We start from the raw sequence: 22696 nt of genomic DNA on the forward strand, positions 1-22696 counted from the left end.
AGCTGTAACTAGATGTTGGATGTCAAGACTGGACACATGACGGAACATGAAAGAAAGACAGACATTATAAGTAGGTATTCATTCAGAGATGCGCGATAGAGACAATGCAGAAGACATTGGCATTTCAAGACGACAGTCAGCGGTCTATTGCCGAGTCATTTGCCGCCCAGAACATAATACTTCACACCTCCGCTAACTGCCCTGCCCCTCTATCTCGCATCATCATCATCATGGTGCAGCCCACTCCTTGCAACACCCTCATGATCCATCGATGTTGGTGTTTCTAGCGAGTGTGGGGGTCACCATGAACGTCACATCGATCAAGTGAGTGCAGTACATGGGGATATCACTCTGACTACCTTACTTTACCCTACTTAGTCGCTAGTCTGGGCTCTGAGGTACCTACTAGTAATATCCCACCCTGATATTGGTAAGATTGGTCATTGGTAATTCTCACGGTTTCATTTCTTATGGTCTACGCAGTTCAAGGAGATGAGACTCTTAATATTTTGGAGTGAGATAAGGCTTGATTAAGTAGTTGGTGATCTACAGTAAGTAAATACAGCTCAGCAAGTAATTTACGTGACCAAAACAAGCTTAAAGAGTCACTTGTCCCACTTGAATTCACTCACTAGCACTACCTGACCTACTATAGCACCTACCTAGGTAGTAGTTATTCTCCAGGATTTCTGGGTACATTACATGCCCAAAGACTCACACACTGACTTTCCCCCTCCGGTTCTCGGACATTTTTCCCCTCGATCCAACCACAGCGCCACCAATTCACATCGAGTCAAAAGAAGAAAAAAGTTGTCTCACATATACTTTCTGTAAAAACTATTCGGTACATATCGGCTTCAAATATACCGACCGAAATCTATTCATCATCACCTTGTTCTCTCTTCATCCTAAACACGACAATGCCAGAGATTGGCTTGGGCGAGTCCATTCCTCCCGACACGGCACATGTGAGTCAAGACCAAAACAATTGAGTGCGTATCTATCATGGAACTTTCTTGCTAATTCAATGTCTTTAGGCCGTCAGTGTCTCTTTGCCAACATGGAAAGCAAATGTCGGATACGAAGAGGGCGAGGACTGGGTTGTGAACCGTATGACGACGGGCTACCCTCGGTGAGCTTAGCCATATCAACTGCCGTGCTATACGAAAGTATCCTCACTTACATGAAACTCCCATAGATTCTTTGTCCATAAAGGTATCCAGGCTTTTGCCAAAGACATTGTTGATCGCTATGGCAATCCTGGTCAGCAGGCCATGCTCTTCCCTACACCGCGAGTGGCAGGCCGCTGTCAAGACTTCATCCTCCAGCGAATCTCTCCTGAGCTGGCGAGTCAGGTCCGCATCATTGACTTTACTCTGGACAAGTCAAAGGAGCTCTCGCCTGTGCTCAAGAAGCTCACTTCCACCATCTCAGCTGTAGTTTATCCCTCTGAGGTATTTCCTATCGCCAAGCAGTACTGGCAGCACACTGGCGAGGGTACGTCCAGTAGACGTGCTGAGTTCTGCCACGGCCTGTTCAAAGATGACCTCCTCATCCCAGCTGCTCGGTCACGGACTCCTCCTGAAGCCTCGCAGGGCAGACCTTTCCGCGGCCCAAGGCGCTATACTCGCCCAGGCTCAATCGATGGTGTCTCTTCTCCGGCCCCTTCGACACCCAAGCAACTTTCGCCCGAGACTCCTGTTGAGTCTCTCGAGAGCTCACGTTTCCTCGAAGAGCGCTTCGGTAGAAACCTCGACTTGTCCATGGTTGAGCGTGCCAAGTCTGCTATCCGTAGACGTATCGCTGGAGCCATGGCTCATGACGTCGATCTGAACAATGGCCCTCTCCCTGCGATGACATCCAACACTCGCGGCATGCCCAACCTTGAGGAGAACGACGTCTACCTTTACCCTGCTGGCATGAACGCCATTTTTAATGCCCACCGTGCGCTCCTTCACGCAAGAGAGCCAGCGCAGAGTATCAACTTTGGTTTCCCTTACGTGGACACACTCAAGATTCTGCAGAAGTTTGGCCCTGGATGTCTCTTTTACGGACACGCCTCTGCAGAAGACCTCGATGATCTCGAGGCTCGACTCAAGAACGGCGAGCGGTTCCTCGGCCTCTTCTGCGAGTTCCCTGGAAACCCTCTGCTGACATGTCCTGACCTCACTCGCATCCGCAAACTGGCAGATGAGTACGACTTCGCAGTCGTTGTCGACGAGACGATTGGCACATTTGCCAACATCAACGTTCTCCCTGTTGCAGACGTAGTCGTCAGCAGTCTCACCAAGATCTTCTCGGGCGACTCTAATGTCATGGGTGGAGGGCTTGTTCTCAACCCTGATAGTAAGTATTATCGCACACTCAAGGCCACCATGAACGAGATATACGAAGACAACTACTGGCCCGAGGATGTCATCTTCATGGAGAGGAACAGTCGCGACTTTGAGTCTCGAGTAGTCCGCATCAACGCGAATTCGGATGCTATCTGCGAAGTGTTACGAACACACCCCCTTGTTAAGAGCATTTACTACCCCAAGTACAATGACTCCAAGTCTCACTACGAAAAGGTCCGTCTACCGGATGGCGGATACGGCGGTCTACTTTCCGTTGTATTTCAGCAAAAGGAGCATGCTCAGGCCTTCTTTGACGCATTGCCTCTTGCAAAGGGACCAAGTCTGGGAACAAATTTCACCTTGGCTTCACCGTATGTTCTCCTTGCCCACTACCAGGAACTGGAATGGGCTGAGCAGTTTGGTGTCGATCCCTATCTTGTTCGCGTGAGCGTCGGTTTAGAGGAGACCACTGAACTTCAGGATACTTTTACAAACGCCTTGAAGGCGGCTGAGGCTGTGTCGATTACGAGGTGATGATAAAAAGCAACTAAAAGTGCTGTTTTTCCTTGCACATAATCGTCTATCTTCGTTCTATAAAGGTCATGTCATTACGTTCCGTACCAGATGCAGTCTTCCGTCGTAATAATCTAAGGAGTGATGTTAGTTGACTGTGCACCCTTTACTGACAGACAGATGACATAGAACTCACAAGTATCGTGGTTCTTTCTGATGCAAAAGTCTGTGCCAATCCAAGTCGCTCGAGTATGTCGTGATGATGATGATGATGATGATAGCAATAGTCGTGTCCATGTCTGAGCCTATTGAGCTCACATTATGCAGCATTCCTGGTGGACATAACCAGGCCCGTAGTCCTCGATACCACGCTCAATCTCGTTCGCGCGCGCTTTCTCTTTGACCTCCTTTGCAAAATATTTCTTCATGTACTTTTGTAGTTCGTAGTCAAGATTCATCGCAGAAGCCTTGAGGACCACATCTGCTCTGCACAATGGGCAATGCTTCTCCTTTCGTCGCTGAATCTTGATGACACAACGGATACAGAATACGTGCTGGCAGTCGAGACGGACGGGCAAGTACGCCACTGAGAAACAGACTGGGCAAAGATAGTCGTTGAGCTGGGGAACTTTGGATACGAGCTCTTGCGACATTTGTGCGCAGACATCTCGTGCAATGGTGCCTGCTAGGAGCTTGTCTGAGTGAACAACGGTAGGGAACTTTCTAGCGACTCCCAGCGCTGTTCGTTTGTCAAATTCTTAAGCGATGTCAGTATCTCGGACTTAACAAGCACTTGGCATGTTCCACTTACTCTTGAGAATTTTGGCAACGGCAGTTTTGTTAAGCTCCTGGAACTGCATGTTCTTTAGGAGGGACGCATTCAAGTTGATGAAGCGGTTGAAAGCTGCCGTGCTCTCGGGAAGCTTGAAATCTTTGACGAGATTCTCCTTAGCGACCTGATCCTGGAACCATTGCAACTGCCTTAGGGCGACTTGACTTGAGCGCTCTCCATGGTCTTGTTCGTGGGTAGCGAAGAAGATCTCAGCATCCAGGTACAGCTCGAAAATCTGTCGCCATCGTGCAAGATCTGTCTTTGAGAATCGTTTCGGCTTTACGACCTGTTCAACTTCTTTCCCAAGCGCTACAATTTCCGAGGTCATGGTTTTCTCTTCCTCCATTTGTAGAGCATCAAGGTTGTTGACGTCGCTCTGAAGCATCTCGAAGAACTCGGCGTCGAAAGTCAGGGGAACCTCAATGATTTCGTACGTTCCTTCGGTCGCACCAGTAGCAGGTAAGGTCGCAGAGGCTTCGGTCGAGCCATCCTTAATAAGCTCAGCGATGGGTTCTGTTTGCTCGGAGTCGCTTGCTGGCTTCTCGGTAATTTTAACAGTCGTTTCGTCGGCGACAGCAATGGCAAGCTTGTCGTTGGCTTCGTCAACGAGCGCATCAACGGTTTCGGTGGGGGGTGCAGAGGGGGTCTCGACGACGGCTTCGGCTTTTGCGGCGTCCTTCACAGAGTCTGATTCTGGTGATTTAGTGGCAGACTCGACCTGCGCTGGTTGGTTCTGGGGGAGGTTGATTGCGATCTTGTTGAGAAAGTCGCGCGTATTGGGCGCAAGCGAGGCATCGACGGGGACACCATCCTGAAGATGGACCTGTACGATGAGTTTTGGGCGGAGGTGAGAGTCGGCACCACCTGTGAAAAGTCAGTCAATCAGTCAGTTTTGGGCGGAGGAGAAAACCGTTGAAAAACGTTGGGGTCAAGTCATACCGTTGAGTTTATACTTCAGGGCCACAGGAGACGTCTCATCGGGGTTGAGGAGCTCGCGCAACGTCTCAGGATCAAGTCCAAGCTCATGCAGCTCCCGCGCAACTTTCTTGAGACATTTCTTGAGCTGGCTATAGGGAATAGCATGATCTACCCAGTGAGCAGGGAAGTCTGTGAGGGTTGGTCAGACACTAAGTAGGTACAGTATGTAGGATGTACAGAAGTGACAGTATATTGAATATGAAACAACCCGAATATGGACAAAAACATGTGGACTAGACGAACCTTGAGCTCGTAGAGTCTCTTTGAAATCGTGACCGAATTTCATGATTGCCAAATTGGTGGAGCAGCAAGTTTTCGCATAAGAGAGGCACGCGACCACTTGCAGTATAAGGCAGCTGGTGGCAAAAAGGACGGGAAAAGACGAAGGAATAAGAGCAGAACAGAACAAGCGACGCTTAAGGCTGAAAGGCTCGGATCGCAGGAGGAAAAGCAGGGAGAAGGATCAAGAATCAAGTCAGGGAAATACGCCGCAACAAAGAAGAGGAGGAGAAGGAGAAGAAAAGGTGAGTGAGTGCCATTAAGGTAAATAGGTAGTTAACTTAGTAACGAGGTAACTAATTAATGAATGAATGACCTCGTGCGTGGAAAAGATCGATACTATTGTATCAAAAGAGTCATGGGAGGGAGGGAGAGAGGAAGAGACCTAACTCAATGCAGACTCGCCCACGTAAATATTGGTACCGATTTCGGGTCGCTCGTGGTCTTTTTCTTTTCCTTTTTCTTCTTCTTCTGCCCTCTGAATGGTAACTAACTATCTTCCATTTGCTTTAGAAGAGGGAAGAAACGGGTAAGGATGAGCCTGGAGTGGGCTCTCGGCAATCTCTTGCCGGCAGCGGTAGAGAGGCCTTTGAACTGAATGATACTGTACCTTTCATGAATCAGGCCAAGTGCATCTGCTGCATCATTCGACCATTTTCGCTGACCGAGACTCGAGACTCGCCTAGACCAGCAGACATTTTCGCATTCCCCCGATCGAATTTTGCATCATCGGCATTGGTGATTGGTTCATCATGGTATAATCAGTGGTGCCATGGATGGGGAAATGGTCAGACGACTGCTAAAAATAAAACAAATAAATGACAGACAGCCTGTATCTAGATGTATGGCAATGCAAATCTGGTCGAAAAGTCATGATGCCAACAGCCAAAGATGCAATAGATTGCCATGTCCATACTGTACATACAACAACTGGACTATCGATGTCAATTTCAGACGAACCGCGTCTGTGCTCTGTTAGCTCACCGATCACCCGTACAACTAGTCCATTCTCTTCAGCCTCGTGTGCGATCCAGGCTTTATCATTGGTAGGCCCACGGTTTCTAGATCATTTCCTTGAGGAACCACCGACAGTGAAATCTGAGATGCAAATGGTATAGAGGCGTTGATCCGGAAAGCTCAGATGAGTTCTTGTAATTTACACCGGCATTAACCTGTTTCATTCACCGTACGAAGGGATATGTATCTCATAATGGCGTAAGAGCGAAATGAAGGAGAATGGAGAACCTACTATAATTGTTAGTCATGAATATGGAACCCAAGAGTACCTAACATTATGCCTGATTGACAAGTAACGAGTATTCAAGACTCAGTACACACCTAGAGTAGCTCGTCTGGAAAGGGAGCATGTGATAGTAGGAGATAATGCCATCAAAGAGCGGTCATACTATATCCATAAAGGATGAGACTGTTTTCCATAAACTCATATACTATGACTCTTTGTGAATCATCCGGCGTACAGAGTGAGATGCATGGCGAGTAACAAATGAGCTTACACGCTTCTCATGGATCTTTTCTAGAAACCGGAAATAGCGGGGATATATCCTGCGGGGAGAAAGCAAATTTATTTATTTTATTTGGCCTGGTTAAATTGCCTATCATTGATTTTGCCCCGCGATGCCCCTCCTTCACACAAAGCTCCAAGTCCAGACCTCAAATATAACATATATAAATCACTGCCTTTCCTATTGTCTATTTTCCGGAAACAGAAGATTTGACCAAAGCTCTCACTGGCCCCGTGTTGCTCATCCAAATAGCAATCATGGGAGCCCAACAATCCTCAGAAACCTCCAATGCTGGTGGCCCAGCTCCCGTCGCAAAAACTTGTTACTACGAGGTGCTCAGTGTTGAGCGTTCTGCAACAGACGATGAGTAAATCTCTCCGGATATGCCCCTCTATCTTGTCTTCCTACTGACCTTTTCTTGACTAGGATCAAGCGAGCCTACCGCAGAAAAGCACTCGAGCTTCATCCTGATCGCAACATCAATGATGTCGAGACCGCCACACGCCGCTTTGCCGAAGTTCAAACCGCTTACGAGATCCTGTCTGATCCTCAAGAGAGAGCTTGGTACGATTCACACCGCGATGCCATCCTCAGTGGAAGAGACGGCGACGATGACGGCCAACCTACTACTTTCCGCAACGTGCGACTCACATCGGCTGAGGAGATCATGGGCCTGATCCGCAAGTTCAACGCTGCGGTGCCCTTCGATGACGAACCGACGGGTTTTTACGGAATCTGCAGGGAAACTTTCGAACACTTGGCCATGGAAGAGGAGGCTGCTGCCGATAACGACGACCTCGATGTCCGGGACTACCCAACTTTTGGATCCTCTGACGATGACTACGAGGATGTTGTGAAACCATTTTACACTGCATGGACTGGCTTCGCAACCGTCAAGTCGTTCGCATGGAAGGATAAATATCGACTTTCTGATGCCCCCGACCGCCGTGTCCGCCGTTCGATGGATAAGGAGAACAAGAAGATGCGGGAGGACGCCATTCGCGAGTTCAATGATGCTGTCAACTTCCTCGTCGGTTTCGTGCGCAAACGAGACCCCAGATACCTACCCAATTCGCAGACCCAAGACGAGCGCCAAGCTTCCCTGCGAAATGCTGCTGCGGCCCAGGCCGCTCGATCGCGAGCTGCGAACCAGGAGCGCATGGCATCATTCGAGATTCCCGAATGGGCCCAGGCTCGATCCGACGACAATGGAGCAGAGGGGGATTTTTCAGAATCTGAAGAGGAATCAGAGGTTGAGATACTGGAGTGCGTTGTATGCAACAAGTCGTTCAAAAGCGAGAAGCAGCTTCAGGCGCACGAGAAGAGCAAGAAGCACATCAAGGCTGTCCAACAACTGCGTCGGCAGATGAAGCGCGAAGGTGCTGAGCTGGAGCTTGATGAGGTATCATCACCACGTGAGGCAAATGCGAACGAGAAAAAAGATGCTGCAGCACAGGAAGGCAATGTCAAAGAGGAGCCGCTTGGATCGACTAAAGGTGAAGCTGTATCGCCGACTCCAGCGGATTCGTCCCTCGCCGCGACACCTGCTGAGTCTGCAGACGCATCAGACGACACCGACTACGCACCCAGGGATGTTGTCGAGGAGAGAATAGCTTCGGCCAGCAAACTCAAAACTACCAGCGATGTTACTAATGAAGACGATGAAATATCAGCATCAGTGCAGGATCTGTCGGTTGATGAGCCTGCGCAGGGCAAGAAGGTTGGCAAGGCCAAGGCCAAACGCGCCAAGAAAGCTGCGGCTGCACAGTCGCAGAAAGAAGAAGAAGTATGTTTAACATATCAACGATCATCTTTCTGTTAAGCTGACGACAGTTGATAGCCACGGTGCGGAGTTTGTGGGGAGGCTTTCGCTTCTAGAACCAGGCTGTTCGTCCATATTCGAGAGGAAGGACATGCAGAACTAAAATCAGTGACCGGTGGAGGCAAGAAGAAGAAGAGATGATTAAGGATCTAATGCATACGATATGCATATTGCATTCAACCATATCACCATTCGGCAGGTGACATCAAACGACAGGCAGCGCGTGAAGAACGCGTTGTATCTCGCAGCCTGAAACGACAAAAATCGTGATAAAGAGGGTCATTCGAATCGATTTCAATGTCTATCCCAACGTAACGCCTGGTCCTTCTGCAAATCATTATGGGCTGCAGCAAATTACAGCCAAAATAAGTATCAAAACAACGCCGGGCCCAATAACCAATCTAGGCCTCCTGAATGGTATCCGTATCATCGTCACTTAGCGTCTCAACTTCGTCAATTGCGCCTTCACGGCCCTCGCTCGAGCCTCCGTGGACTGCGTTCTGCTGCGCTACATGGATAATCGACTTGCCTTGGACATGCTTGACCCCACGCTTCCAGTCCTGCCAGTCCTCCTCACTTCGAATCAGAAACCCTATTAGCATACTGGGATCCATCTCGCGAACGTGGATGCGGCGCAGTCGAGCGGTATGACACGATTCTATCTCTTCGCTGGTGTAATCCATGGGGTTCTCATGGTATGGGAGTGCAGGCCTTGTGTGGTGAGGATCAAGGTAGAATAGGAAGGAACCTTGCGAGCCGATGAAGTAATGGGATGAGGATGGACGGCCTCTGCGCATGGTCAGTACTATAAATATGCGAAGAGTAGCATGTAGTACTCACCCTGCGATACCCACAGATTGCGGCATCTGAAGTGCTGCAATCAGAGCTTCCCAATAGACGGGAGTTATCTTATCTAGTCCCAGCCGAGTCCCTACCAATACAAGCGTGGGGTGGAAGGCTTCGCCGGTTGGCTTCGCAATTTTCATAAAGTCATCCTCGTAGACATCAGGCCCATCGCCAGTGGAATATACCCTGATTGAGGGCTCATGTGAGTTCGCCAATGCTCTTCAACTTGTGTGTTAGAACTGATATCGCGTGTGTAACAGTGGTGAGAACTTGGACGTACTGGATGCAGCGGGCTGTTGCTGATGGGCCAAACCATTCACCTGGATACTTGCCACACGCGCTGGCACCATGTCGGACGAAACTGTGGATTGAGTATGGAGCTCTTGGATCGTCGGCAAAATCTTTGAGGATACGACATTCTTCTTCTAGTGATTGTCCCTGACGCCAGTCTGTACGATGTCAGGCATGTGATATAGTCTAGTGTGGTGGGCGCTTTGACTTACCTCTCCCAAGGCGAACGAGTGCGATGGTGTTTGCAAGTAAACTTTGACCAGACCGAATCATGCATCCCCACCCGCTGTCTGATGAGAATGGGCTCTGATCCCCTAGTTGGCTCTTGAGTCTCATCGACAGTGACAGTGAAGATGTGGCTTGGGGGTTCGTGGAACGAGGAATGGGTTCGAACTCGGATCTGTAAGTCATCCATATCCTTGATTCAAAATCGGTTATGAAGCCAGATGGCCATCCACCGTCATTCGACTGGTCGTCATATGCCAGTGATGATGAGAAACTGCTCGATATTGATTCCGGTGGGGTTTCTGGGGCATTTGTCGGTATGTTGGGCGATCGAGCCGTATCCTGATCTTCGGTGTCCGACTTGGGTGCTGGGGGCGGCGTCTGGGGATTTTGTTCATCGGACTTTGTGTTTTTCTTATCGCTTAGCTTATAGGAGCGTCCAAGACACCAGACTGGATGATCGTGGGCAACATCGTTGGTAGGTTCTGGATCCCAGAACATCTGTACAATCCGTCGATAACGTCCTAGGTCGACATTGGCCATGGCGTTCTCCATGTTGATAGACATGGATCTTAAGCTTTCATTTGTTTGCTCGTTCGTTGTAGAACCTGAGGAGCTCGGTAAGGAAATACAATAGAAATGTAAGATGTGTGCCTCAACAAGGAGGCAACATGAAGCTTCAGGTGGGATAGAAGGCAGCAGACAGGAAACGGACAGATGGGGTCCTGGCTATGGGTGAGCTTTGGCCTTAGCCTGGCAGTGGAGAGTCAGCTGGGGCCGGCGGGCGGCGGGGGAGAGACAAGCCAGTAGCTTGTGACTCGCACCCGGAGGCCAGCCCGTGAGAAGCGCCTGAGGTGGACTTCGGTTCCAGTGGAGCTGGTACTGGCTCTAGGTACTCGGTACCAACGCACGCGATATGGGATCTAGTGCACGGGCCATCCGCGACACGTCTCGACGTCAGACTCGATATCTGTTGAATTGCTCGAGTTGAGTTCACATGGCCTGTGGTTAATGGAAATGCTGCGTTTTTTTCGTGCTTCTGTATTTATATACTCTATTTACACGTTCATTTACGCGTTTTTCTCCACCCTCCTCTCTTCTTATCAAAGTGGGGTAGCGCATGTGTTTTACTGGAAAGTCTACTTATAATCAACTGTTGTCAATATGGTTTCGATGAAATATTGGGTAAAACACGACTATGTTGGTTTTCTACACACAGGCACCTCAACATGCACAAGATACGATGTCTAGACACTTAAATCATAGACGAAACTATGCTGATTCAATCAAACCATTATTTTAGAACTGCTTTTAGTTGAAAATTGCAGATGTCCAGCTTGATATTGCTTCACGTTCCCACCCTATACCAAAAAATGGATGACTGTTGAATTCATCGGTACGTACCGCGGCTGCCTAGTCTCCCTCAAGCCTGCCTGTGAGCTTTCCCGCAAACGCTCAAGCGGACCCACCAATCGATACCGCCTCCCGCCTGCAACCTGCATCACGGCTTCTTTCAATGACACTTATCTCAGCTAGCTCAGCCATCTAGCCCCACTTTATTTCCCGAGCCAATCGATAGACCAGCGGCAACGCAAAGTCCACCGCGGGGTGACTCGTTTTCTTTGCCATCGACAAATATCTGTAACACCTTTCTCTCACCCAAAACACAGCGTTGTTTTTATGGTGCACAACCACTATAAATCTCAATTGGACTGCCATACCGAACTACTCTCACCATGAAGGCCACCTCTCCCTGATCTTGCTATGGCAAAAAACAAGAGGGGAGCTCCCGCTTTCCGTGGCGCAAAGAACGCCAGGGGAGGTCGAGGAGGCAGGGGAGCTTTTCGTGGAGGTGGGAGCTTTTCACCAACGCCGCTCCGAGCCAATTTTGCAAGAGAAGAAACTGGTACGGATCACCCTGATGCAAAGTGCGCAAATGTCGAAGTGCTTGGCCGCTGACCTGATACATTATAGCTGGATTCACGCTTGCCGACGAAGCTCGCCAAACATCACAGCATGACCATTCGACATGGGGGAACTCCAGTCTACGATTGCGGCCAGTTGCTTTCGTAAGCGCTGGACCTACGGAACCTTTGAAGCTCTTGGATGCGATTGTTGACCCGGCCGACAAGAAAGATGACCAGGCTGACGAACAGAGCTTCGAAGAATTGACCGACGAGGTTGAGTTCATTGGCCCTGACGACCTGGAGGAAGCAATCCAAGCTGAGACTGCACCCGAAGAAAGCGTGCCACAGGATGTACCATTCTTCTTTGATCTCACAGGAGACCAGGTCCAAAAGAAGAAGGATCTCCCCCCGGTGGAGATACCGGATAGACCATCCTCGAGGAGCAGCACCTCGAGCGAGGAAGTGCTTCTCTTCAAGGGCCGAGGTGCGCAGAGAAACGTACAACATGTGCCTGATATCGACATGGTGCAGATGCAGACTGAAATTCGTGTCGTCGAGCAGGCTATCATCACTGAGCCGACCCATTCACAACAACCACCAGCACCACCAACACCAGAACTGCAAACGGAACCAATCCGCAGTAAGAACTTAACCAAAACGGAGAAAAAACAGAAGAAGCGTGAGAAACGTAATGCTAAAACTAAATTTGACGAGGAGGAGGATGCCATTCTTGCCGACTACATCGCCAACCTCAAGGAAAACACTGAAGTTGATGATTACTTCAAGGAACTGCTCGAAGGTGGAAGACACTCAGACGATAGTGGCGTATCCGAGTCAGCCAATGCTGCAGGAGATGACACGGATGATGATACGGACAACGCTGAAGCGACCAACGGAGATGAGGTCCCTAGCGAGATCGATGACGAGACACTCGCAAGACTGATTGCCGGTCAGCAGCTTGGGCAAGATCTGGGTATGGAGGATGTACACTTCGGAGATTCTTCGAGCGACTCCGACTCGGACGATGACGACACTGGCAAGAGGACGAAACAGCACCAGGAATTTGACGATGATTTTGATTTGATGGATTGGGATCGCCCCAGCCTGCGTCGGCGCAAAGGCAAAGGCGCTCGAGCTCAGATCAGCTTCAACATTTCCGATTCTGAACTGGAAGCATCCCTCCAAGCCAGCTGGAAGAGCGATCGCCTTAAGAAATCCGAACGAAAGAAACAGCGAGAGGAAATGCGCGCTCTTGGCATGCTAGGCAAAAAAGACCCTGACGATCTGCGGGTCAAATATCCAGATGGAATGAACATGGACCAAGTCGCAGATGAGCTACAAACATTCCTGATGGGTTCTGACGAACAGTGAGTTGTCATCAGGTTATTTATGAATTTTAACTGACTAATTACAGACTTAATTTCCCCCCTATGGATAACAATGCGCGCAAGATGATCCACGAGCTGGCGAGTAAATTCAAACTCAAGTCCAAGTCAATTGGAAAAGGCGACCAACGAAGACCGACACTTCATCGGACAAAGCGCACACCTCCCTACGTCCCAGCAACATTCGATCAAGCTCTCAAGCGCGTCAATCGCAAGTATCTTCCTCGGTCGGACAAGAAGGGCAAGAAAGGGAATCGCTTGCCGCCTGCTCGTGGTGGCACATCCGTCGCGGCTGCTACATATCAAGATGGTGAGGTGGTTGGTGCTTCAGCGCCAGAATTGGGCATCGAGAACCGCGGCAGAGCGATGCTGGAGAAGATGGGCTGGAGCATGGGGACCGCGCTCGGGGCTTCCAACAACAAGGGCATCATGCAACCTGTTACTCATACAATGAAGCGCTCAAAAGCTGGGCTGGGATAGAAGTTGGTCACATATTTAAAACGACACTTTCATGGAGTTTGAGGAATGCAACTGTAGAGATTAGAAACCAAAGACATCAAGCAAGACACACGTGTAACAGTAAAGGATGGGACACAAAGTTTATGTGCACGAATTCATTTGATCGAGACCCTATTCTCGATGTTTATTGTACAACCGCGAACCCCATTGCCCGTGTGTGAAGACATTGCCCCCAGGAAATAAAACAAAACCATCCGTAACGCATTATGAGGCCCCTAAAACAGGGCTGGATCCCCGTGAAACCTCAGACTCATGACACCCTGATGCCACGCGTGAAAAACCAAATGCCCAAAACAAATCAAGCCATCAAAGCACTTATTTCGTCGAGGAAGAGTACTTGGTGACAGCCTTGGTACCCTCAGAGACGGCGTGCTTGGCAAGCTCACCGGGGAGGATGAGACGGACAGAGGTCTGGATCTCTCGGGAAGAGATGGTGGACTTCTTGTTGTAGGCGGCAAGCTTGGAAGCCTCAGAAGCGACGCGCTCGAAGATGTCTGAACCAAGAGTCAGATCAAGTTGGACTAGATAAGTAGACGATGCGACATACCGTTGACAAAAGAGTTCAGGATGGACATGGCACGGTTGGAGATACCAGTGTCGGGGTGGACCTGCTTGAGGACTGGAGATGCAAGTCAGTAAACGCGATACCAAAACAAGACGCGATAAGGCGCGATTGAGGCTGGAATTGGAACTCACCCTTGTAGATGTAAGAAGAATAGGTCTCCTTGCGGGTCTTGGAGCGCTTCTTCTTGTCGCCAGAGGCGGCAGTCTTCTTGCCGGCATCCTTCTTCTCCTGAGGAGCCTTGGAGGCAGTAGCGGGAGCCTTGGAGGCGGGCTTCTTATCAGCAGCCTTGGGAGCCATTTCGAAAGATGGAAAAGAGGTTTGAAAAAAGTGCGTGAGTTGGTTGTGTCGGTTGAGTAAGAACTCGTGCGTTGAGTAAGTTGTTGTGAGGCGAGAAGATGCTGTTGTAGATGGGAAGTTGATGGCGAGAAGAGAAGATCGGGGAGTGGGTTGGGTTTTTGTAGCTGGCGCGTTGTCGGTGTTAGCGGGTTACTGATTGCCTGGGGGGCGTGCACACGCGTGCTTGCTTCAATTGCGCGGGCGTGCTTAGCGGCTGGTGGAGGTGATCTTGGGAGGGGGACCTGCCAGGCCAGCCCCTCTTTTCTGTTGCTGCTGGTGAAATAAAAATTGGGTGACGGTTCTTTTTTTTGATTGGCTCTTTGCACTCTCAATCACGCTCTAAGCTTTACAAGGCCGGCGCCCCCACCAGCATCCTTTCCGTCATCGTTTGATGGGAGCATCCATTTCCATTTCCATTTCCATTCTCATTTTCGCGTCGTGGTCTCTTTGCTTCCCTCGTCCTCTTTCATCACCTCCCAGCTCCCGCGTCTCAGCCCGGGTCATTCTTCTCTTGCTCTTTGATTTCTTTCCTTTTACATATCACTTCTACTCATAGTATAGGTACTTTCATCCAAAACATGTTACTTTCATCCATCATATCCACCTTGTAGACCCGTTCAAGATGTTGTGATGACTCCAAATATGCCCGATTTTTGACGTGACAGCCTTGGAGACCCGTAATGAGCGTAAAATATTCGTGTAAATTGAGCTGTATACCGATCCGGGTCCCTGATTACGCCCAGATCTGTTGGAGCATCCCTGCCTACGCGTCCGTCTTTCTCATCAACGCGTCCGTTCCGTTATGAAGGAAGGCTCCGGACTGTGGCCCGTCACGGCCGCAACGCATCGCCATTCGGGGTCGGTCGTCGTGACTCCTGAGGATGCCGTCCCGGCTTCTCTCCACATCTGCATCCGTTTGAGTCCCGAGACGGAGATCTATAGGGCTGCTGGCTCCGTCGTGACCGGTTCCTGACGGATCTTGAACAGATCTGACATCGAAAAGCCGGGGGTTTTTGATTTGTGGACCGTTCACACATGCAATATACGTCACAGTACCTGAATCTGGGGTTCATGGAGTCAAATTGAGGCTTAAATCTATCTCTAAGTACTAAAAAAAAGAAAAAATTCAAGTTGTATACACCTTTCAAAGGTGTATATGGGTCAAATCAAAGTAGAAAAAAGACACAAAATATGCCTTGGTATGACCAAGATGGATCAAACCTCACAATATCAAAAGAATTTCAGACCAAAATGGGTCAAAGAAAAAAGGTCAAAGATCAGACCAAGTTGGAACAACAACTTCAAACAGACCAGGTGGAGGGACCAAGTCCCAAAAAATCACGCAAACGAGAACGCGACCGAGCAACAACAGAGCAACCGGACCAGACCAGTTCAAACGAGATGAGCTGGACCTGGCACAAGTTGACAAACGTGGGAGGCCAAAGGTATCGGAAAACTGCAGCGACTTTGACTGATTGTGATGTGAATGAGTGTCCAACGTGTCCTCCAATCATCAAATCGCGCCGCGCACAGCAAAAAATGTAGAGAGGAGGAAAAAAGAAAATGGAGGACGAAAAACCTTGTGGTGCGGGCAAGGTGAGAGGAGAAAGCAGAATAACGCGCAAGTGATCTTGGTTGGAGTGGAGGGCATAACATGGAAAATCGGTTTTATTATTTCGCCGGGGGCCATTTTAGTGGGCCATCGACCACTGGCCAGTAACAAGTGCCACAGGCGCGCCAGGGGTGCCCGATTTTTATTTTTAATGCGTCGAGGAGCTTGGTTTCCCAATTTCGCCAAATGCGGCTAGCCCCAAATCGCGCTGCCAGCTGCAAGTGAGTGATCTGGGATCAGAGCTCTCGACGCGCGAAAAGTACTTAACCTCTACGTCCCCCGCCAACGTTATCTCTTCCACTTCTCATCAACCAATTGTCATCACAAACACTCTCTTCGACTCTTCCATCCATCTCAACAAAGTCTTTCAGACTCCTCAATCACCTCTTTTTAATCCACTACCCCAAACCACCCAACCTTCAAAATGACTGGCGGCGGAAAGTCTGGCGGCAAGGCCTCTGGTTCTAAGAATGCGCAATCGTAAGTTTCGCCCACTTTGACGCGCCTTTTCGATCGCGTCTTGTCACTTTACTTGATCGATCTCAAGCTAACACCACTCTTCTCCAGGCGATCTTCCAAGGCTGGTCTCGCGTTCCCTGTTGGTCGTGTCCACCGTCTTCTCCGAAAGGGCAACTACGCTCAGCGTGTTGGTGCCGGTGCTCCCGTCTACCTCGCTGCCGTTCTCGAGTACCTCGCTGCCGAAATCCTCGAGTTGGCTGGTAACGCTGCCCGTGACAACAAGAAGACCCGTATCATCCCCCGTCATCTCCAGCTCGCCATCCGAAACGATGAGGAGTTGAACAAGCTTCTGGGTCACGTCACCATTGCCCAGGGTGGTGTCCTTCCCAACATCCACCAGAGTATGTTATCCATTCTTCTCCATCGCTTTACATCATCACTAACATCACTCCAGACCTTCTGCCCAAGAAGACGGGTAAGACTGGCAAGAACGCTAGCCAGGAGCTGTAAATGGTTCATTTGGTTCTTGTTTTCCATGCGATGGCTGGTTGTTTGGGTTGTCATGACAAAGGGGTCACGGTTCAAGGGTTCATACGGTTGTTTTTCATCAGTTTATTCGCGCGTTAGGGTTGTACAATAATCCCCCACGGCTATGGTCATGAAATAAGAATACTTCAAAGATCTACATCGCCTCTTAATCCTTTTGTGAACGTATTCGCCACTTGAGACTATCATCTTCTAGCTAGGACTATGTCTTTCCCTGTTCCGAACTGGTAAATATCCGCTGTTTGCAACTGCTACTTCTCAGTGATCCGTGCTCAGCTATCGCTTCCAAATATACCTAGACATTTGCTTGCAGTGATTTGCCTTCCAACACGCATCGTCGATAAGACGCCTGTCGCTCGTAGAGTGTGGGTAAGTTCTGATTCTTGTGGTCAAATGTCGATCTCGTTCGCACTGATACGATACTTGAATGACCAAATTCATTTGATTCATGCTACAGCTCTCTCCGCGAGCCCATCTGTATCCTCTTCTATGTACATATATCCTCTCGTACAGCCAAAATAATCCAGTCGAGTTTTTAGTGTCGGTTGACAGGGTGTGGGGGAGCTATTCACATATCAGTTTCCGGATTATTGATGGCTGGGTGCCACCGGATAGGTACTTACGGTCGAGAACAGGCGACGGGAGGTTTCGCTCGAACTTGGAGCCTGTTGCAGTATCATTAGCAATCTGCACCTGACGGCTCTTGCCATATGCTGGAGAGATATACCTCCGGGAGCTGTCGGGGGAGTATAAGGGTCGGGGTGCTTCCAGCTCTCTAGCAGCTTCTCGGTCTCGGTCAATAGGGCCTGTGCATCGGAATTAGCGTCCAGATCATCTTCCAGTCGCCAATTGGTGACAAACCCTTTGATGCCGGGGATCGGTGACATTGCGGTTGGCCTCGAATAGTGAGCGAATATACATAGCCTGGCCACGCCACAGGTGTCGATGGACGGCCCAATCTAGCGCCAGCTTCAATGAGCGGCGGTAGAGGGATCTGAATACGATGACAGTCAGCGCACGGAGCTGGATGAATCGGCAATCATTGGGCCGGCGGTTCGGGAGGAGGGAAATGTTACTGACAAGGCAGCTCGTCGCGTCGACATGGTTTGTGAGGTAGTGAGAGTACGCGTGACCGGGCCCAGTCGAGAAAGGCTCCTCGCTATCGGGCAATTGGTCGGTTGTCGCGGGGATATCTGCCGTCTGGCGTTCGCTCGAGGGTTTCGTTGTTATGCTGGCCGTCTCGGTCGAGGTTGGGATACTGCGAAGAATGTCGACAATGACGGCAAAGATTTGGTGCCTTGTTGCCTCGTTCCGATAAATAGCCGATCAGCTTGGCCTACCCTGTACTTTGAGACAGAGTCGATTCAATGCATTACTGGTTCGACACAAGCTTCTTTAACCAGTCAGGTAACCTTATCGGGACTTCTACGTGTAAATTACTACGGTATACTTCGTTGCAAGCTAGATCAAACCAAACTGGCGGCTAGAACTCGATATTTCGATACAAGTTCCCGATTTAACATGCACATGGCAAGAAAGTACTCGCAACTAACAAGAGAATTAGATCTAGATGTCAAGCTCGGCTACTATGTCTATGGTACTTAAAAAACTGTGTCAAAAGAACAAAAGCAAGTGAGAATTTAGTATTCCTCCAGTAAGTCCAAAAATCATCACTACTGGGTTCAGTATACGCTATTCAAATGCTGGCAGAGACAGCCTAGTACAACAGGTAATTGAGGTGCATGGACCAACATCTGAATTAGTTTTATGCGACAGCCTATTGGTTGCTCTTAAGCTGCCAGAACCAGGTAGCTTCGAGCTGAAACTGGGGAAATAGCCGCGCCACATATCTCATGTTGAGCCACACTCGCAGTCCCTCGACTTAAAGATGTGATTTATACACCCCGGCAATCGCTGAATGTATGCATCGCAGTAAGAGCACTGGCACTGGCACCGAGTACTTGAAACCGAGACGCCTACTCTTCTTAATTGCTGTGGTTAGCCTGTAAAAGATAAACAGAGCTTGGTATCGTGTCTATTCGGCATTACATCAAGGCATAGACGTGACCAAGTTCATGGCATCTCGGATCCAGCAGCTATAAACCACAGTGGGAGCAAAGACAAATAATCAGCAAATCTGCTCATCTGAGAGAACATGGGGTTATATGAGTAGTCGACTGGAGATTTACAGGCAGTGTTGAACGAGATGTATGCCGAGTAGGCTGACACAGAGTAGATGTTGGAAGGCAAGAATTTGTCCATGTCCATGTCCATATGACGACTTTCAACTTCCAACTTACATAGGTAATTTAGTATTGAACGGGATGGTTATACTTAGCACGTAGCGGAGTGCCACTGAGAGAGCAATGCCACCAAAACTTGATTCATGACTGGGATCCAATCAAACAGCATGCTGACAACTGCTTGACCATTATACCCAAGCATTTACGTGATGCAGTGACATGGAGCTATATATATATTTCGCTATGGCCTAAGTAAGGGCGACAGTGAAGCCTGCGAAGCATGGCACGCGTTTCGGGATGTTGGAACAAAAAAAGAGCTTCACCTGTATTCTACCAAGGGGTTCCAATCATACCGATAGGTTGTCCATCTGAACCTGCGAGCTGCTTGAATGTCGTTGTGTCTTGGGTCAGCTAAGGACCAGGGGTGAGCACCACAGGGTAAGCTTCTCAAGTTGAGATCATTACAATCATGGTCTCTGGAGGCCTTATGCAGTCCAGTGCCCAGTCTGAATTGAGAGTGGTACTGAACTCCCGGGAAAGGCTTGGTGGTATTTAAAGAAGTAGCACATATCTTGATACGGCGGAGCAGGATGAAGAAGCCAGACTGGGTACAAGTTTATAAAGACGTGAATGGACAGCTTGAGTCTATAGAAACATTGTTGTGGATAGTGACACGATTCGAGAGAGTTACTGAAAAGAATGGCTCTCAGAGGGCAGCGTCTCAGTACACTCACGTCACATGTAGCTGGCACGGAAGGGTTCGGCATCGCCTGGGAGTGTTGGCACTTGGCGATTTCTACGCCAATAGTGACCCATTGTACATCAAATACTCAATTGCTGCATATTCTTTGTTGGTGTTAGATTTATTTATGCTTGGGTTGCGTTTGAACAAAAGCTCGTTTCAAGACGCCCGACTTACAGGTAAAGTTCTTTCTTCCCGACTGTTGAGATAGTCACGGGGAGCGTGGGCGAAAGATCAACAATCGAATCACTGCATATCTAAACCATCACTTTTATCTCACATTTCTCATCATGTCCAGTGGTGTTGAGACATTCGTCAGACGATAAAATATCGGAGAAGGCTGCCGCTCGCCACTTGGAAGGAAAAGTCACTACCAGGAACGACCAGTTTTATATTCACGACTTCTAAGCCAAAGTCGACGAAACAAAATCCATTGACGTTTCTACCTACCAAAGTTTGACAGTAAATATGACCGAAAGTCTATTGGACTATCTCCAATCTGGCTAACACCCCGTGATGGATCTTACCATGAGAGGTAGAACGAAAAAAGAACTTGACAGAGACTGGGCGATTGTGTGACGGCTGGAAGAACTGGATATGAACAGATGTGCCTTGCCCAAGTCAAATTGCGACGTTATAAGGCGAGTGTCAGGGACCTCAAGAGGAGAGCTTGGTTTTCTCCTGCGTTCCCCAGAGGAGGCACACTGGAGTCTCTGAGGATAGCAGAATTGTAACCGAGAGTCACTGAGTTCATCTGCATCATTCCTAGCCTATTAGTACTCAGAAAAGTATGATCAGGCGCATGGTTATCGCATAAGCTCCAGACTTTGGTCTTGGTAGAGGCGAGGGGAGTGTTTACCAGAACAACCTATCATCCCACAATGGACTGAATGAAACCCAAAACTTCCCACTGGCCTAGTCCAAACAGTCACTAATGTTATAGAGGTAGAATAGAGAGTAGAAAACTGCCAATGGGGAACGAAAGTGTACTTGGGGGTGTTGTTATAGCAAGCAAAAACGGCACAGACTAGGCGAGAAGACTCGACTTCTCATTCATGTACCTAGCCATACACAAATCTGAACCCCTTGGTACTTTGGAAGACGAATGTCAATGTGAATTGAACTAGATGGGAGCGCACCCAAAGACTGAGCGGCGACATTCAAGATACTGCATGTGGAGCGTGTGCAACTGGGTTGTTGAGCATCATCTGTTCATGCTCAAACCTGGATGAGAGAGTCCACAAGGCCAGGCCAAGAGAGACCAACATGAGAAAGAAGTTGGGATTATTTTTTAACCAGAGCTGAAAAGAATTAGAACTTGCCAAGTGTGTAAACCCCCCAACCCACACGGACAAGCGTCAAGCACAATCACCGTACTTCCGACAGTCGTGATGCCTGAGCAACAGTTCGGCGACAAAGCTTTATGAACAAATGACAAGCCGGATCATCTATGGTGACCTAAGGCTCCTTGCTAGAGAGGCGTTGCTAGACGTAACCACTGAAGGAGGACTAGAATTCAGTCGAGTCACTGATTGGCAAAGGACCTGAAGGCTGTAAGGGATATCGGAAAGAAGGAGGCACTTAAGTAGAGAAGATTTCTCCTTATCCTCTACTGTCTAGGTGTCTCAGCACCGCGAGGAAAACGGTGATGTCCCATTGACACCACTGGGACTGGGCTGGGCCAATAGTCATAACAAATCTGACGTCTCAATGCTTTGCAAAAATGAAGAAACCGAGACGGCCTCAATCGCCATCAGTGACAAGGGGGGCATATGGTTATGTAGGTCCTAGTCTAGATGCTGTTATTTCCTGCCATTTACGCGAACCCGGGAACAGTTCCATATGTATCAAGTTGCTGCAGGGGAATACGGTTTGTTAATAGTCCATGGCATGCACATTGTGAAATTCGGTGATGATATCTTACGTAGACAGGAGGACACTACAATAGAATGAGAAGGAGAAAGTATCATGAGCTCTGGCTCAGATATCACAGATGTGCATTATATTCTCAAGTGGATGATCTCTTATCGCAGAGTGTGATGATGCTTGATTGAATGCAGAATGTTTCCTGCTCAAGTCGATATGCTTGATTAGATTATGCAAATACGATGCTGATACCTGAGGCCTGTAAGGGGGCGACTGGTAGTTGTGCAGAGAGTGAGTACCTAGGCATAGATAACAAATTTCATCAGGAGCTTAGCAAGGAAATTCATAACTAGAGACAAACAGGCAGAGACGGTTGCTAGTCTTGTCACTCTTGTGCAATTGAATGGCATAGAGCTTTATGCCCTTAGAGTTATGCTTACCAGCCTCGCCTTGCTATGTTATCCACTCTCATGCTACTGCAGTCGTCAATGTACTTTCTGAGAAAGGTACAAAGGAGAGAACTTGTACCCGCATAGATTCACATCCCCACATTCCGCATACCCCCTGTTTCTATATACCCCTTACTTAAATCTCTCTTACATTAACTTACTAAGCAGTATAGATAAATAGTTAAATTAGCCTAAATCAAGGTATTTATTTTTTATATAAAGAGTTATTAAATTTAATTTAATAAAAATACTATTTTTTAAAAAAGTAATAAAAATTTAAATAAAATTAAAAAATTTAAAATAGTTATTATAATAATAGCTTAATAATAAGGCTAATTAAGAAATTAACATAATATATAACTTTATAATTTTTAGAATTTTATTATAAAAGTCCTTTTATTTTAAAAACTTACTTTTTTAAA

At 48.5% G+C, this 22696-nt stretch overlaps 8 protein-coding genes across 8 annotated transcripts; 4 read left to right on the forward strand and 4 right to left on the reverse strand.

Annotated features, from left to right (window-relative positions):
• Positions 1 to 920: 920 nt before the first annotated feature.
• On the forward strand, positions 921 to 2870 carry FTJAE_6856 (cystathionine gamma-synthase; the record flags this gene model as incomplete). The annotated part of the gene is made up of 3 exons (XM_037353512.1): positions 921 to 968; positions 1038 to 1132; positions 1199 to 2870. 3 exons carry the CDS (start codon positions 921 to 923, stop codon positions 2868 to 2870), a joined length of 1815 nt encoding a protein of 604 aa, XP_037206105.1.
• A 293-nt stretch (positions 2871 to 3163) lies between these two features.
• Positions 3164 to 4945, reverse strand: FTJAE_6857 (RING finger; the record flags this gene model as incomplete). The annotated part of the gene is made up of 4 exons (XM_037353513.1): positions 3164 to 3588; positions 3661 to 4545; positions 4621 to 4788; positions 4903 to 4945. The coding sequence occupies 4 exons, from the start codon at positions 4943 to 4945 to the stop codon at positions 3164 to 3166; spliced, it is 1521 nt and encodes a 506-aa protein (XP_037206106.1).
• Positions 4946 to 6718: 1773 nt separating this feature from the next.
• On the forward strand, positions 6719 to 8424 carry FTJAE_6858 (uncharacterized protein; the record flags this gene model as incomplete). The annotated part of the gene is made up of 3 exons (XM_037353514.1): positions 6719 to 6828; positions 6888 to 8247; positions 8302 to 8424. The coding sequence occupies 3 exons, from the start codon at positions 6719 to 6721 to the stop codon at positions 8422 to 8424; spliced, it is 1593 nt and encodes a 530-aa protein (XP_037206107.1).
• Positions 8425 to 8684: 260 nt separating this feature from the next.
• FTJAE_6859 (cysteine protease ATG4) lies at positions 8685 to 10200 on the reverse strand (the record flags this gene model as incomplete). The annotated part of the gene is made up of 4 exons (XM_037353515.1): positions 8685 to 9072; positions 9124 to 9348; positions 9410 to 9578; positions 9633 to 10200. 4 exons carry the CDS (start codon positions 10198 to 10200, stop codon positions 8685 to 8687), a joined length of 1350 nt encoding a protein of 449 aa, XP_037206108.1.
• Positions 10201 to 11409: 1209 nt separating this feature from the next.
• Positions 11410 to 13417, forward strand: FTJAE_6860 (SQS1; the record flags this gene model as incomplete). The annotated part of the gene is made up of 3 exons (XM_037353517.1): positions 11410 to 11551; positions 11620 to 12919; positions 12967 to 13417. The coding sequence occupies 3 exons, from the start codon at positions 11410 to 11412 to the stop codon at positions 13415 to 13417; spliced, it is 1893 nt and encodes a 630-aa protein (XP_037206109.1).
• Positions 13418 to 13771: 354 nt separating this feature from the next.
• FTJAE_6861 (histone H2B) lies at positions 13772 to 14318 on the reverse strand (the record flags this gene model as incomplete). Its single annotated transcript, XM_037353518.1, has 3 exons — positions 13772 to 13950; positions 14004 to 14075; positions 14153 to 14318. 3 exons carry the CDS (start codon positions 14316 to 14318, stop codon positions 13772 to 13774), a joined length of 417 nt encoding a protein of 138 aa, XP_037206110.1.
• Positions 14319 to 16393: 2075 nt separating this feature from the next.
• Positions 16394 to 16938, forward strand: FTJAE_6862 (histone H2A; the record flags this gene model as incomplete). The annotated part of the gene is made up of 3 exons (XM_037353519.1): positions 16394 to 16449; positions 16537 to 16829; positions 16883 to 16938. The coding sequence occupies 3 exons, from the start codon at positions 16394 to 16396 to the stop codon at positions 16936 to 16938; spliced, it is 405 nt and encodes a 134-aa protein (XP_037206111.1).
• A 571-nt stretch (positions 16939 to 17509) lies between these two features.
• Positions 17510 to 17861, reverse strand: FTJAE_6863 (NADH dehydrogenase (ubiquinone) 1 beta subcomplex 9; the record flags this gene model as incomplete). Its single annotated transcript, XM_037353520.1, has 3 exons — positions 17510 to 17538; positions 17598 to 17639; positions 17702 to 17861. 3 exons carry the CDS (start codon positions 17859 to 17861, stop codon positions 17510 to 17512), a joined length of 231 nt encoding a protein of 76 aa, XP_037206112.1.
• Between the last annotated feature and the right edge of the window lie 4835 nt (positions 17862 to 22696).

Source organism: Fusarium tjaetaba, assembly GCF_013396195.1.
Source record: "Fusarium tjaetaba strain NRRL 66243 chromosome Unknown NRRL66243_c0000134, whole genome shotgun sequence".
NCBI lineage: Eukaryota > Fungi > Ascomycota > Sordariomycetes > Hypocreales > Nectriaceae > Fusarium > Fusarium tjaetaba.